Source organism: Ceratotherium simum, chromosome 2 (genome assembly GCF_057802395.1).
Source record: "Ceratotherium simum simum isolate JZ-2026a chromosome 2, ASM5780239v1, whole genome shotgun sequence".
In the NCBI taxonomy this organism is placed as follows: domain Eukaryota; kingdom Metazoa; phylum Chordata; class Mammalia; order Perissodactyla; family Rhinocerotidae; genus Ceratotherium; species Ceratotherium simum.
Genome location: NC_141901.1, coordinates 59,108,728 through 59,123,221, shown reverse-complemented (window position 1 = coordinate 59,123,221; position 14,494 = coordinate 59,108,728). Strand labels below are relative to the sequence as shown.

Here is a 14,494-nt window from a genome sequence, read left to right as displayed (position 1 = left end):
ACACATCATCTGGGTCTCAACTAGTGACTTGCCACATCCCTGAACCCATCACTCTGGCAAAACGGATGGGATATTCTAATTGATCAAACCATCCAAACTACACGGCTGGAAAAGAGTGATTTCTCAAAGGAGATTCAAGGCACTTTACATACATTATTTCATTTAATACTTGCCTAAGCTCAATTTATAGATGAGGAAACTGAAGCTCAAAGAGGTTAAGTAACTTGCCCAAGATCACATACTAGCAAGGAGTATAACTGGAATCCAAACTGAGATCCAACTCAGAAACCATGTTCTTAACAAAAACTCGACACTAACCCTTCTCAACGTTCTTACCTGTATCCCTGACTCACCCCTAAGCAAATGCTCTGAATTCCTTTTGACAGTGCCTGTCCTGAACCTTAACACATTGAAACTATCCCATTGCTACTAAAATCAGCTAGAACTGCCTTTGGTTGGGTGTGATTCTGTTTGATTCAAGAAAACATCACCTTATATTGCAAGGTGCTTTACAATAGCTGACACAACAGACGTGAAGTCTGTGGGTAGCGGGAAGCAGGTCTTTATTTATATACCCACCCAGAGCCACGAGGGGAAGGAGCTGACTTCATCACTCATCCGGACAGCAGCAGCAGCAGCCTGATTTCTATTACTCACTAGAAATGGTCTCATTAAAGAAAAATCCCATGTGCTTCTGCACTGTAAATGTGCCAAGAGCTCAGCAGGAAACATTTCCAAACAGCAAAAACATTAAGCAGAAAATGACAATCTGATCAGAGAAATAGAAAATCCTTTACACGCAACATGAAAGTAATCAAATTTACAGATCCTGTTGCAACGTAAAAAGTAACATAATTAATAATTTCTAATATTCCAGGGGAAAAAAGTTTTTCTTATTACATTTCTTAAGCAAAGAAGTCAACTAACAAGATTTTACTTTTTTCTTTACTAGAAAGCCAGAAAAGGATCCATCTTTTTTAAAAGTAGGAAAGTAAATGCTTTTTCAGAACTATACAAAAACATAAACCCAAAGCCAGAGAGAAACTGTTAGGATTCTTAAGAGAGTACCCAAGCTCCCTCCACCTCAGAGCTGGGACGAGACTCAGCAGTCTCACACAAGGACTCCACCTCTGGCAGGAGCCTGTCTCAGTACCGAACAATCCTGAGAGCGCGAGTCATAGTTAACCTCATGGCCTCTCTCTGCTGACTCCTGAATGAGTTCAAGTTAAAACTAAGCTCATTCCCCATCCCTGTGTGATTTGTTTTTTTTAATCAAGATATAGAAAGTGTTCAGAACTATTCTATTTTTTGTTGACATGAGTTTGAATTGAAATGAATACCCTATTAACATTGGGTAAAGAGCTCAATACTAGGAATTAAAGGTAACGCTGTAAGGCAACATTATCATAAGCCCTTCTAGGATGTCCAGAATGTGTGCTCTTCACCATGTCATAAGTTAAATGAAAAATTATCATTCATTTGTGTTGATTAACACATGCAGTATCCTAAATCTTTCCTCTCTTTCTAAAGATAAAGTGTAATTAGATGTCAAGTGATAAGAGCACTTGTGCTTCTTTAATTTCATGAATTCCTTTGGTTTTCTCCTATGAGCTCATTTTTTTCCCTGAGCATTTCCCTCAATGAGACCCAAAACATAGACTGCAAACAAGAAAAGCAGAGGGCTGGGAAGTCAGAAGGCCTGAACTCCAGATCCTGCTCTGTCCCCAAAACTAGGAGAACTTAAAGTCACCATTGAAACTCCTTATCTCTTAGTTCCCTCATCTGACAAATGAGAACACTTGCTGCTTCCTTCACAAGACTATTATGAAAATCAAATGACATCTGTGATTATGAAGTGCTCTAAAAGCTTCAAAAACATTAGATACTGTTATAACAATTAATATATACATGAATTCTAGATTCATTATTTATACGATTGAGGTGGACGGGAGCACACAGAGATATTTTTCATTTTAAGTTAACTAAAAAATTAATTCAATCACAAAGAATGAAGAGAAATAAACTAACCTGTCTATATCCTGTTAAAATTTATATTCACAATATCGGGAATTATTTTGTCTCTGAATTAACACTCTATTCACGGTTCTTCAACTTAAAAATTTTAAATTGCATGAATTATCCATGTTCTGTCACTTACAATCTAGGATCTGTAAATGGGGACAATAATAGCACCCACAATGGTGGGACTGATATGAGGATTGAGTCATTATGTACAAAGCACTTAGGACCATGCTGGACCACGGTACCTGCTACGTAAATGTGTGCACTATGGTACAGCAGTGGAGAATCAGCCAGATCTGGGTTCAAACCATTGCTCCAATCTCTACTAGATATGTGATTTGAGGCACAGGTTTTCTCATCTGGATAATGAGGAAAATAATAGTACTTGCACCTCATTGGATTGTTATGAGGATTAAAAAATATATATGAAGACTGAAAAGACACCTGCTATAGTGAAAGCATTCAATAAGTGGTGGTATTAGTGACTTTGCTTAGAGTAATAATGTCTAATAGTAGCAATACTGGTAAATGGTGCAGCATCCTAAATTCTTTAATTTTCAGTGGTTTATTTAGGTCAAATACAATTTTGAAGAGACAGCTGCACCAATCTTGGCAGTAGCAACATGTGTGTGATTTAAAAGTGGTAAGTATAGGATCAAGTTCTCAACCACAACCCTACGTTTAACTCCGTTTCAGACTTATCACTGCCAAAATATTTTAAGTAGCCAGAAATACATTTACCCTTGAGAAGCATACAGTTTTTTCCTTTACATTCAGCTTTTTATAATCTCAACTCTCCTACAAAGCTTCCATTGTCTAATCAATCTAGCATGCAATGTTATTCCACTAGAGCAAGGCCATGTGTTTCTAAACAATTTATATGATTTCTCAGTCTTTGTCAACACCATCTTTGCAAATTTGAATGAAAAAGGAAGAGCTCCTGGAAAAGCTTTAAAAAGTCAAGACTAGGGCCGGCCTGGTGACGTAGCTGTTAAGTTTGCATGCTCGGCTTCAACAGCACGGGGTTTGCCAGTTCGGATGCTGGGCTCGGACCTAGGCACCGCTCATCAAGCCATGCTGAGGCGGCTTCCCACACAGAGCAACTGGAAGGATGTACAGCTATGACATACAACTATCTACTGGGGCTTTGGGGAGACCAAAGGAAAAAAGGAGGAAGATTGGCAACAGATGTTAGCTCAGGGCCAATCTTCCTCAAAAAGAAAAAGAAAGAAATTATGCCAGAGTCCAAAAAAATCTTAAAAAAAAGAAAAAGTTAAGACTTTTCTTCATTTTCATTTCCCCAATTCATTTTCATTTTTCATTTCCCCAAAAGAGAGGGTGGAAGGAAAGGAAAAATTGAAGATCTCTTTTTAAATAGGGGGAAGGATCAAAGAATAGAAAAAGAAATCTCTGGCACTTTTTAGGGCCAAAGGCTAAGAGGACTGTCCTCCTCACCTGGGACTCTACTTGATTCCTCTGTCTTCCCAGCTTCACTTCATAGCCAGAGACAAATATGCTACCTCCTCCTCACTAGAAGGCTTAGAACTGATTTTCAGTTCCTTGTATTTATTATCATACGTTATCCTCTGTCACTTTTTTGGACCTCAAGACAGTTAAATCACAGCTTGCCAAAGGAAAAAAATCTGAAAAACCATGTTCTTATATGCATTTCCTTTTGTACAGACTTCCAAGCTGTCAGGTAGTCTGATGATTGAGAAGACTGGTGACTTCCAGAAGATTACAAAGTGACTCTGGGCCAAGAACCCAAGCCTTCTCTCTCCCCGGGTGGGGTAGCTTCCTCATACTGGCTGTATTTTAGCATCATATTTCTTATGTTTCTGTTTCAAGTTTGTGCTATTTATTCCCATTGCCAAGCAAACTAATCCACTGCTTGTTTTTTATTTTATAACCAAAATATTACATCTTAGAAATCAAAATGTCACTCTCAAACAGCTTTTGATGAAAGACTAGCACCTGAATTACAAGAGTAGGGGCAAACTTCTCAATATCACTTAGTTTTTTCCCTTCTTATATGCTTATTTTCATAATTTAATTACGTCAGCAGGGGCTAAAATAATGTTACCTTAATTACCTGATTCTTTTATGGCTCCTTACATGCAAGAAGCTTAACTTCATGCCCAATCACTTCAAAAACTTTTGAAAGGATGATTTCCATCACCTATTATACACAAGTGTTTGGTGTACACACAAGTAATAACAGTAAACATAAAATAATTTCCATGTGACAAATATCATTGAAATCCAACAAATCCAACATGTGTCTGCTGAAATCTGAGGAGTTATTCAACAACCTCAAACATTTCAGGGATTCATGTCTCCCCCAAGTCACCTACTCAAGTGTCAAAATAGAGAGAGGGGCGACATAAAATTCTCATCTTACAAAAATCAGGTGCTTTTCAGATATAGAGAAGACCGGAGGGAGAGAATACTGGTCCTTGGACATGAGGGCCCAACAAACTATCTAAAGGATGGAAAATAATAATCCTACCCTCTGAGGTAACCAGCAGGAAAAGTTACCTCTAGATAAAAGATTCCCCCTATTCTGCTTTAAACAAAAAATAATTCTAATTTCATTTGGACAGTTGTTGCTGCTATTTGTTGCTTTTGCTAAGCCACCTACATGTGAAATTTAACTACAGAATTTGGATACCTAGACCACTAAGTCACATGTCCTACTTCAACAAGAAACAATAAGTATTTGATTAAATGCTCTCCAATAAAAAAATACATAAAAGTAAAATGCAATTACCTTTCCAAAGTCACGAACATCAAACAGGTCAAACGCCTCGAAGAGTTCACTCTTTCGCATTCCAAATGTCTCGCAACAGGCGGTGAGGAACGTCCTTATGTTCTTTAAACAGAGAAACTGAGGAAGGGGAAACAGCTATTAGTATATAGTGAAACATTCCGAAGGCCATCCATCCTCTCCCATACCCAGAATGCTATAACAATGACAAGGAAGAATCAACCAGCTTTCGAGGCTGCTGTTCAATTGCTCCTTCAGCAGTATATATTGAGTACCCACTCTCTCTCAAGCACAGGCGACACAGCTGTGAACAAGGCAGACAAAATTTCTGCCTTCATGAAACTTACCTTCTAATAAGAGAAGACAGACAAAAACAAACTCAGCAACAAAAACAAAGTAAACATTTTTATTCGCATATGGTGCTAAGCGTAATTGATAAAAATAAAGCCAGAAGGAGGGATCAGGATAAAAGATGGTGGGGGTGGGGTGGCAGGAGCTTAAATGGTTAGAGAAGGTGTCAGTGAAAAGAGGACAGATAAGCAGAGATTTGAAGGTGGTGAAGGAGAAAGCCATGCAGAATTACAAAACAGAGTATTGCAGCCTAAACTAGCATCCCATACCAAGGCCCTGAGGCAGAAGTGTCTAAGGAAGGGGCCAATGTGAAGCAGAGTGAGTGACAAGGAGAAAGGTAGAAGGGAGCAAGAAAGGTAATGGGGTCAGATGATGAAGGACCTTGTTGGACAGGCTTTTTACTCTGACTGAGATGGGACGTCATTGGCGGCCTTGGGGCAGAGAAGAGAGATGATCTGATGTTCTATAAGGGTCTTTCAGGCTGCTGTTTTGAATATAGATTGAAAGGGGCCAGAGTAAGGATACAGACAAGGAAAACCAGATAGCAGGCTACTGCAATAATCCAGGTGAGACACAACCGTGGGAAAACCAGATGTTACATTTTGATGATGTTAAATTTGAGACGGCTATTAGTCATCCAGTGGGATGCGGGGCAGCAGGCAACTGAATATACAAGTGGAGTCCAGGGTACAGAAGCATAATCCACACATAACTTTGGGAGTCTTTAGAGTATACAGAACATTTTTAACCATGACATTGTCTCAGATGACTTTGGGAGAAAGCAGAGGAGAAGACCTGGGGCCAGGCTATCTCAGGGGATCAGGAGAAGTGGAGGAGCCCAGAAAAAGGCTGAGAAAGAGTGCCCAGTGAGGAAGAACAGGTTTTCCCTGAAGCCAAGTAACCAAAGTGTTCCTAGGCAGGAGTGATCAACTGTGTCAGCTGCTGCTGATGGTCAAATAAGATTTTGACCAAGCGCTGTCCACGGAATCTGGCAGTGTGAAGGTCATGGGTACACCTGACACAAGCAGGTTCTGTGTGGAGGATCGGGGTGAAAGGCTGCCTGCAGCAGGTCCAAGAGACAATGGGAAGAGAGGAAGTGAAGATAGAATATAGACTCGTGAGGAGTTTTGCTGCAAAGCGGATTGAGGATTGAGGAGGTTGTCAGAGAGGTCAAAGAAGGGCCTTTTAAAAACAACAGAAGCTGTTACAACATGTTTCTATTTTGATGGAAATAACTTGATAGAGAGGGGAAAGTTGGTTATGCAAGAGAGAGGGACAGTCACCCAAATGAAGTTGTTGCATAGGCAAAGCGGAGGCAGATCTGGTGCTCAAGTGGAGAAGCTGACCTTCAAGAAGAGCATGCTCAGCTCAACAACACTAACAGGAGGGACAAGACGGCAGGAAAACACTAATGACAACCTGAAAAACCAACAGAACGTACTTTCAGTATCTAAAGGACTCAGATCCACCTAAGCAAAGTACACACATATCCCGAAAGTGAATTCTTTTTGGAAATGGCACATATAAAAATAAAATTATTAACCTCCAAGAACTGAGAGAACTATTAGCTAATTATTGCATCTTTGCTTTCTTTTTTTAAGCACTGTCAATGTTTTATTTTGTTGTGTCTTTCATCTTGGTTTGTTTTTTAATTTGCAGAAAGCATATTTTACCTCCTCTACGTTTGAAACAATCAGATTTTTCATGGGCTTAACTCAGATGTAGTTTTAGCCTTTACAGGAATCCTTCTCAGAGGCTTAAATATTTCAGGAGGGGTTAAAACCACAGGGGAAGCATCATAAACCCTTTGATGCACACAGGCAGCAGCCAATGGGCACATGCAGGCACTGCTTTCACTTTAAAAAATTCATAAGAGACCTTTACGATACAGAATCACTCCGCATGTAACTCTTCTACATAGAATTGCTTATTTACAGATTAAAAGCCTTGCATTCTGCCAAGATAGACAATAATTACTCTCTTGAGGATTATGCAACTGCTCTCTTGCAATATTTTTTACATAATTAAGTGTCCAACTCATAGCTCACCAAGGAACAAAGCATAATTGCACATGCCACCCTCTGAAGATTTCTCACCAAACTCAAATTTTCCCCTTGTGTAGGAAAAACTACCGCAGACTTCCACTCCAGCGCTTTGATCATTAATTCAGAAAAGTATTATTATTGAAAGTTAAAAAAAAATATGAAATGTGGTCATTATTGCATGCATACAAGAGAAGATTTAAAAACAGGCCTTCCCTTTACTTCTGGAACCAATCTTAACCTTATTTGCCCCTTAACTGGTTCAATTCTATTAAATTCCACAAATATTTACTGGATTTAAAAAAGGTCACTGGTATGCTCTCGCTTTTCCAGGCAATCCTCAAATTTCATCACCCCTTTATTTATGTATTTTTTTCAACAGTTTTTGAATGCCTACAGTGTTCCGGACACTGGAAACGCTAAAAATGAATAAGACAAGGCTCTACCCCAAGCTTCTCTATTAATCTTATCTGGAGCTTTTCACAGTCATCCAAAAGGTGGCTAATAACAGTAGGATCATGCTTCACTTGATGCTTACAGGTGTCCGGCTCTCTGCAAGTACAGAACAGAGTTGAGGGATAAAGGACGGGGGCCTTAATGCCATTGTAGGAGCCCTGGACAGAGCTGGGCCTCACAGCCTGCCTGCCAACCCCAAGACTTCTGCTTTGTTTTCATCATGTCGAACTTTTCCTTTTTCCAGTTTATTTTTAAAAATTTCAAACCAAAAGAAAAGTTGAAAGAATAGTACAATGAACACTCCACTTAACAACTGTAACATACTAGCTATGCTTCTGTGTGCCAATCCTTTCCCTATTTATGGATAAAATTCATTTTGCTGAAGTATTTGGAAGTTGCAGACATCATAATAACTAACTCAGCATGCATTTCCTAGGAATAAGGATATTTTCCTACATACCCATAATACTGTTATCACGCCTAAGAAAATTAATAATTCCTTACTATCTAATATCCATTCCATATTCAAAGTTCCTCAATTCCCCACTCAGTGTCTTGTTATATTATTCCACGCCCCCCACCCACATCTAGAATCCAATTAAGTTTTACCCACTGCATTTGGTTGCTTTGTCTTTGCAGTATCTTTTATCCTCCTGCTTTTTTTTTTAATGACATTGACTTTTTGAAGAGTTCAGACTAGGTGTCTTACAGAATGTCCCACATTTTGCATTTGTCTGATTGTGTCCTCATGACACCATAAACCTGTTCCTCCATCACTTGCATTTCCTGTGAACCAAAAGCTAAGTCTAGATTCGAGTTAAACAGTTTTGGCAAAAATACTTCATACTGTGAACTTGATATTTCATCACATCAGAAGACACAAAATGTTAGGTTATCCCATTATTATCATGCTAAACTTGCTCACTTGATTAAGATGGTTACTGCCACATCTCTCTATTGTAAAGGTACATGTCCCCCCTCTATATCAGTAAAAAACCTGGGGGTAATAATTTGGTACCATGTGGCTATCCTATTTCCCAATAATTTTTCACCATGGATTTAGCATTCAGTGATAATCCTTGCTTCAATTATTCCATATGGGACTGCAAAATAGTGATTTTTCTAATTCTATCATTCTTTCCACATTTATTAACTGGTATTCTTACCTAAAAAAGAGTTTCCCCTGCCCTTTCTCCTCCTCACCATTTTTTTTTTGTTTTTGCTTGTGTAATAATCAATTGCCATCATTATTCTTTTTGATGTTCATATTGTCCCAAATTTGTCTACTGGGGGTCCCTTCAAACTGGTTTATGCGCCCTTTTGACATGACTCCATTTTCTTCATTTTTTTATATCAAGTTGTTCCAGGCCCACCTCATATTTTCTCTGCTCTAGTTCTGGAATCAGCCATTTCACCAAGCAGATCTGTTTCCATTCCTACTGTAAATGGTAGTTAGAAACCCAACTCTGAGCACCAGGCTGCTCGTAGATTACATGGGCCAATTACACCAAATAGACCAACAACCCCACCTTTTGCTTAAGCAATCCATCACTTGCAACAGAAAGAGTTAATGTAAACAAGATTGGCCTAACTGATCTCCAATACATCTCTCAGATAATTCTATAATTTTCTTTGTGGAATGCATAATAATCAACTCTTCTCTCACTCTGTTAAGAAAAAGGAAACAAGTTCACTGAAGACAACTGATGAACATGAGTTTGTTTTATGCCTAGAGATGTGACTGTGTTTTGACACAATATTATTAGTTTAAGTTTTTCCTCCGTCTATAAATTCCTTGAGATTAGAAGCCATCTGATAGCCCTTTGTATTACCTGCAGCAACTTAAAACATTCTTCTTCTAGAGATGGTTTATGATGCACAAGGACAAATACATCTCATTATTTCATAACTATACCTGATGTTTGAAAAATTATTCAACTTTGCTAAATCATCTAGTTTATTTACATGGGATAACTTTAGGATTTGTTAGAATTTAGGATTAGGATTTCAGGAATCAGAATAAATAACTTTATGATTTTTTAAATATTAAATGTATCCCTACAAAATAGTTATCAAAATTAAGGATACACAAAAGGTCTAAATAGCATTTTCTCATTTAACAAATATTAATGAGGTGCCTGTTATGTACTAGGCATCATAAAACATGCCCCCAATTAATATTGATGTATTCATTTATTAAACACATGTTAACTGAATGAAACTGCCCATCACTGGTATTTAAAAAAAAGCAAACATGACCGAAACTCTGCCCTCAAAAGGAATATTCTAGTCAAGCAGAGCATACAGACAAATGAATGCACAGTTACACAATAGCATGGCAACTGCTATGAAGAAGGCATTCAAGGTTCTTTGGGAGTCCTGGAGCATGAGAGACACTTATTTCTGGAATAAGTGATAGATGAGATGAGACCTGAAAGATGAGTGGGAGTCAGCCAGAAGAGGAGGACTGGCTGATGTTCAGGGAGGGAAAGGAAATTGTCAGACTCGGGGTAGAAGGGTGTTCCAAGTAAAGAGCACAGCGTGCGCATGAGCACAAGACAAGGCATGGACTACTGGGGGCAGTGGAAGTGGTTCAGAACAGACACAACACTCTGCAGCTGAGCGGTGAGAACAGGTCTGGACAGGGGAGGTGGGACTTACACAGCAAGCCAAAGGGATCTGGGCTTTACCCTAGAAGACGTGGTGAGGTTAAAGAGTTTTAAATAAGAGAGTGGAATACTCAGCTTTGCATTTTATAACTATTCTTATAGTAATTTAAGTGCTTACTGTGTACCAAGCTCTACGCTAAATGTTTATGTTATTTAATCCTCATAACAACTCAATTAGGAAAGTTTTAAGTTTTTTCTTTTATATATACTGAAGCTTAGATGTTTACCCAAGTTGATATAACTGCATTTGCCAAAGTAATGGAGTCATGATTCGAATCCAGCCATTCTGGCTACAGAGCCCATATCCTTAACTACTACGTTATACTAGCTGCATTTTGCAGTTTGCAGAATTAAATGTTTTCCTTTTCTCTTTATTAGGTAGATAATTTGGGGTAGGTAGGCAAGACAAGGACAATTAGGATGCTGTCATATTTATTTAATGGAAAAATTATGGTGTTTTGACTAAGATGGTAGAAGGAGGAATGGAGAGAACTCTAGGAGGCAATACGGAAAGGAAATACCTGGTAATTGACGGAATATGATGTGTGGAGTGGGGGGAGTGGGAGAGAAAACAGAAGAATTAAGAATTATAGCCATGGCTGTCTTGGGCACTGCATGGACAGTAGGGGCATCCACTGACAATGGTAACTTAGCAAGTAGGGGGACAGGCTGTGTGAAAAGAAAACACAGATTGAGTCAATTAACTCATCTTCACATATGGAAAGTCCCACTAATGAGATGCTGCCTAACCTCTCTCCCAGGTATATCCAGTGACAAGTGACATATTCTAATAACACAGCCACCAGTCTTCAACCACCATGCTCATCCTCTCTGCCTCTTCAGAAATACATTAACAGCTTGCTTATTTATTACAAGTTGAAGAATTAAAATGGTAAAAAAGCACTCCACAAAGGTGCAAATAACCTTCAAAGAAGAAAGTTAACATCATCAACATCTAAGACAGCGTAAAATTATACATCAGGCCACAGTTCTCTAGGTCTCATAACCAGATAGCTATCACAACAGACGAAACTAAGTGGCTTTTCAAGGTGCAGCCTCCGTGTTACCACTTCAATACTGATGTTACAGAAAGGAAACATTTAAAGGTCAGACTGCTCAAGTTTACTATAAAACTCCGAAAGAATCTCTCTTTTCCCTCTACTCCTTTTATAAAGTGTATGGTTTCCTTTTATAAAGTGTATGGTCTCCTTTTTCTCCATGTCTATAAGAGTCATTTTGACTATTCTCAACGATATGAATGCAAACAGGATCGCTTCCCTTTTTTTATTTAAAAGAATCAACATTTACTTCTCTAAAATTGTTAGCAATAATGGACTAGTTGTGTTAACTGAGGCTACATAACAGGAAAAACCTCCACAGCTTATTGTGAAATGAGTTACTTCAATCTCAACTGAGAAATGGTATCTCACGGGAAGGTCGACGATTTCTAACACAGCTTCTCAACCATGCAGACTTGCTGACATACTGCAATTTTCATAAGGACCTATACCAACAGCCAGGCAGTCTGATGAAGAAAATAGTTCTCAGGGTCTCATTTCTTGGTAGGACACTTATTATCGCTTGAAGGAGAGACTCTGAATTTGAGAGTTTGGCATCATCCGAATTATCAGTGGCCGTTAATAGGCTGATTGACAGTTTTATTTATTTATTTTGTGTGTGTGTGTGTGTGTGTGTGTGTGTGTGTGTGTGTGTGTGTGAGGAAGATCAGCCCTGAGCTAACATCTGCCAATCCTCCTCTTTTCTGCCAAGGAAGACTGGCCCTGGACTAACATCCATGCCCATCTTCCTCTACTTTATATGGGACGCCGCCACAGCATGGCTTAACAAGCGGTGCGTCAGTGCGTGGCCAGGATCCGAACCGGCAAACCCTGGGCTGCTGCAGCAGAGCGCGCGTGCACTTAACTGCCTGTGCCACCTGCCAGCCCCTGATTGACAGTTTTAAAAGGCACAGAAGAGACCATGATGAAGCCCATTTACAAATATTAAAGTACAAGAAGAGTTTTCTTTCTTGGTTGAGCCAGAGCTTAGACTTTATCAAATCTCTCCCTAGTACCCCTGTCATTCTAACTCCTCCTCTATCCCTCTCCAAAGGGCTCAAAATCATCCTTTGTAGAACTAGTAGGCAGGAAGACATGGAAGGGAAATACTAATAAATCAAATTTCCCCCTTACTAGGGTTTTCTATTTGTGTCCCTTTCACCATAGCTTCCCTTCTCTCCCTCTACATTTGTCTTTTAAAATTAGGTGAGCTAAATCTTACGACTTTTGGAAACTTAAAAAGAAAGAAAATAAAAGAAGAATGATTTTTATTTGTATGGAGACTTCATTTGCCCTTTTCCCTTGTGAGTCAGTGGGTCCCAATGGAAGGGGCATTGTTCTATGAAGAACTCACACCTACAGATGCCTTCTGAATAATTATAAAATAAGTATGCTGCACTTAGCATCAGTTCAGGACAGCACAATATCTTCAAATTATTTTCCTCTTGAGCCTATTATTATAAATAAATGAAGACTCTAAAGACACTCATGAAAGCAAGCCAGAAATGAAGGAGGGTTGTATCTTAGCTCTAATTTTGTACTCAAATTACTAAACCAAAACTCCCCTATTTTCAGTCAACTAAAAGCCAATATTTCCATTTTGACTATTGTCCAGGCTGCGACTCATTTTTAACAGATAAAATTTTTTTACTTAATCAAAAATATAGTAATATAATAATATTTAAAGTTATAGCCTTTTTTTTTCCATTTTTCTTCAATGATAAAGTATTTTTATGGGTTATATGTAACTTTATTGAAACAATTAAGCACATAAATGTGGGGCAAAGTTGTAAAAACACACGCATCCCGTACACTCTAGCACCTGGCTCACACCTGTGATAATGTCTTTCTTTTTTTTAACAGTTTTATTTATTTATTTATTTATTATTTGTGTGTGTGCGTGTGAGGAAGATCAGCCCTGAGCTAACATCCATGCTAATCCTTCTCTTTTTGCTGAGGAAGACCGGCTCTGAGCTAACATCTATTGTCAATCCTCCTCCTTTTTTTTTTCCCCCAAAGCCCCAGTAGATAGTTGTATGTCAACTATAGTTGCACATCCTTCTAGTTTCTGTATGTGGGACGCTGCCTCAGCATGGCCGGAGAAGTGGTGGTCGGTGTGCGCTCAGGATCCAAACCCGGGCCGCCAGTAGCGGAGCGCGCGCACTTAACTGCTAAGCCACGGGGCCAGCCCCTATAATAACGTCTTGACTATACATTTTTCAGAGTAGAGACTACGTTTATTTCATCTCTATATCCCCACAGCTTTCATAACCGACACATATTTGAATAAATTGATCAATGAATGATGACACAGTTTATCTGGATAAAAAAATAAACAGCAACCTTTCCTTGACAGCCAGGGAACTCATAGTGAAATTTTACATTAAATTGTCATTGTATCTTCTTACTTCTATGTTAGTTATCAATATGTCTTTCTTTATTAAATTACCTCAAAAACTTTTTTAGAAGTTGGCGATGTTAATAATAATAAATAAAATAAAGATTTTAGGGGAGAAAAAGGGAACCAAGAAAGGAGGAGGATTAGCAATAGATGTTAGCTCAGGGCCAGTCTTCCTCAGCAAAAAGAGGAGGATTGGCAGGGATGTTAGTTCAGGGCTGATCTTCCTCACAAAAAATAAATAAATAAATAAATAAAGATTCTAAATTATTAAGCAGTTATGTTCATAAGCATCATCTCTAGTCTGGGTTGTCAGCCTCTGGTGTGTACTCAATGATGGCCCGGTAACTGATTGTCAGGGTCCCTGGCCAGCTGTCACCATAACACACACACACATAAGCCCTCTGCTGCTTTCAACAGCTTTTGTCTTCATGAGAGGGAGCACTGTACCCCTCTCCCTTGGCAGGAACTTACACCCTCAGTTTGAAGGGTATCTGTCAACCTCGGCATTAGCCCCTGGACACAAAAAAAAAGAAAAGGTTAACAAACAGCATCTTTAATCCTCCTTATGTGTTTCTAGTCTTTGCACTGAAAAACTGAATGCCTGGGAAGTACAAAGGTCAAAATTAGCCCAAAACATCTGTTTTACTAAGTTTATTAACCTGCTAATAAAAGCAATACATGCCACTGCCTTTAACGACAAAAAGTAACACTCAACCATACTGTTAGCC

At 38.8% G+C, this 14,494-nt stretch overlaps 1 protein-coding gene across 1 annotated transcript in view; it reads right to left on the bottom strand.

Annotated features, from left to right (window-relative positions):
• Positions 1 to 14,494, bottom strand: part of VAV3 (vav guanine nucleotide exchange factor 3) — a 352,634-nt gene that overhangs the window by 265,970 nt on the left and 72,170 nt on the right. Inside the window, exon 2 of the mRNA XM_004420752.3 lies at positions 4,793 to 4,909. Coding sequence (XP_004420809.1) covers positions 4,793 to 4,909 — 117 coding nt within the window. The remainder of the gene's footprint in view (positions 1 to 4,792; positions 4,910 to 14,494) is intronic.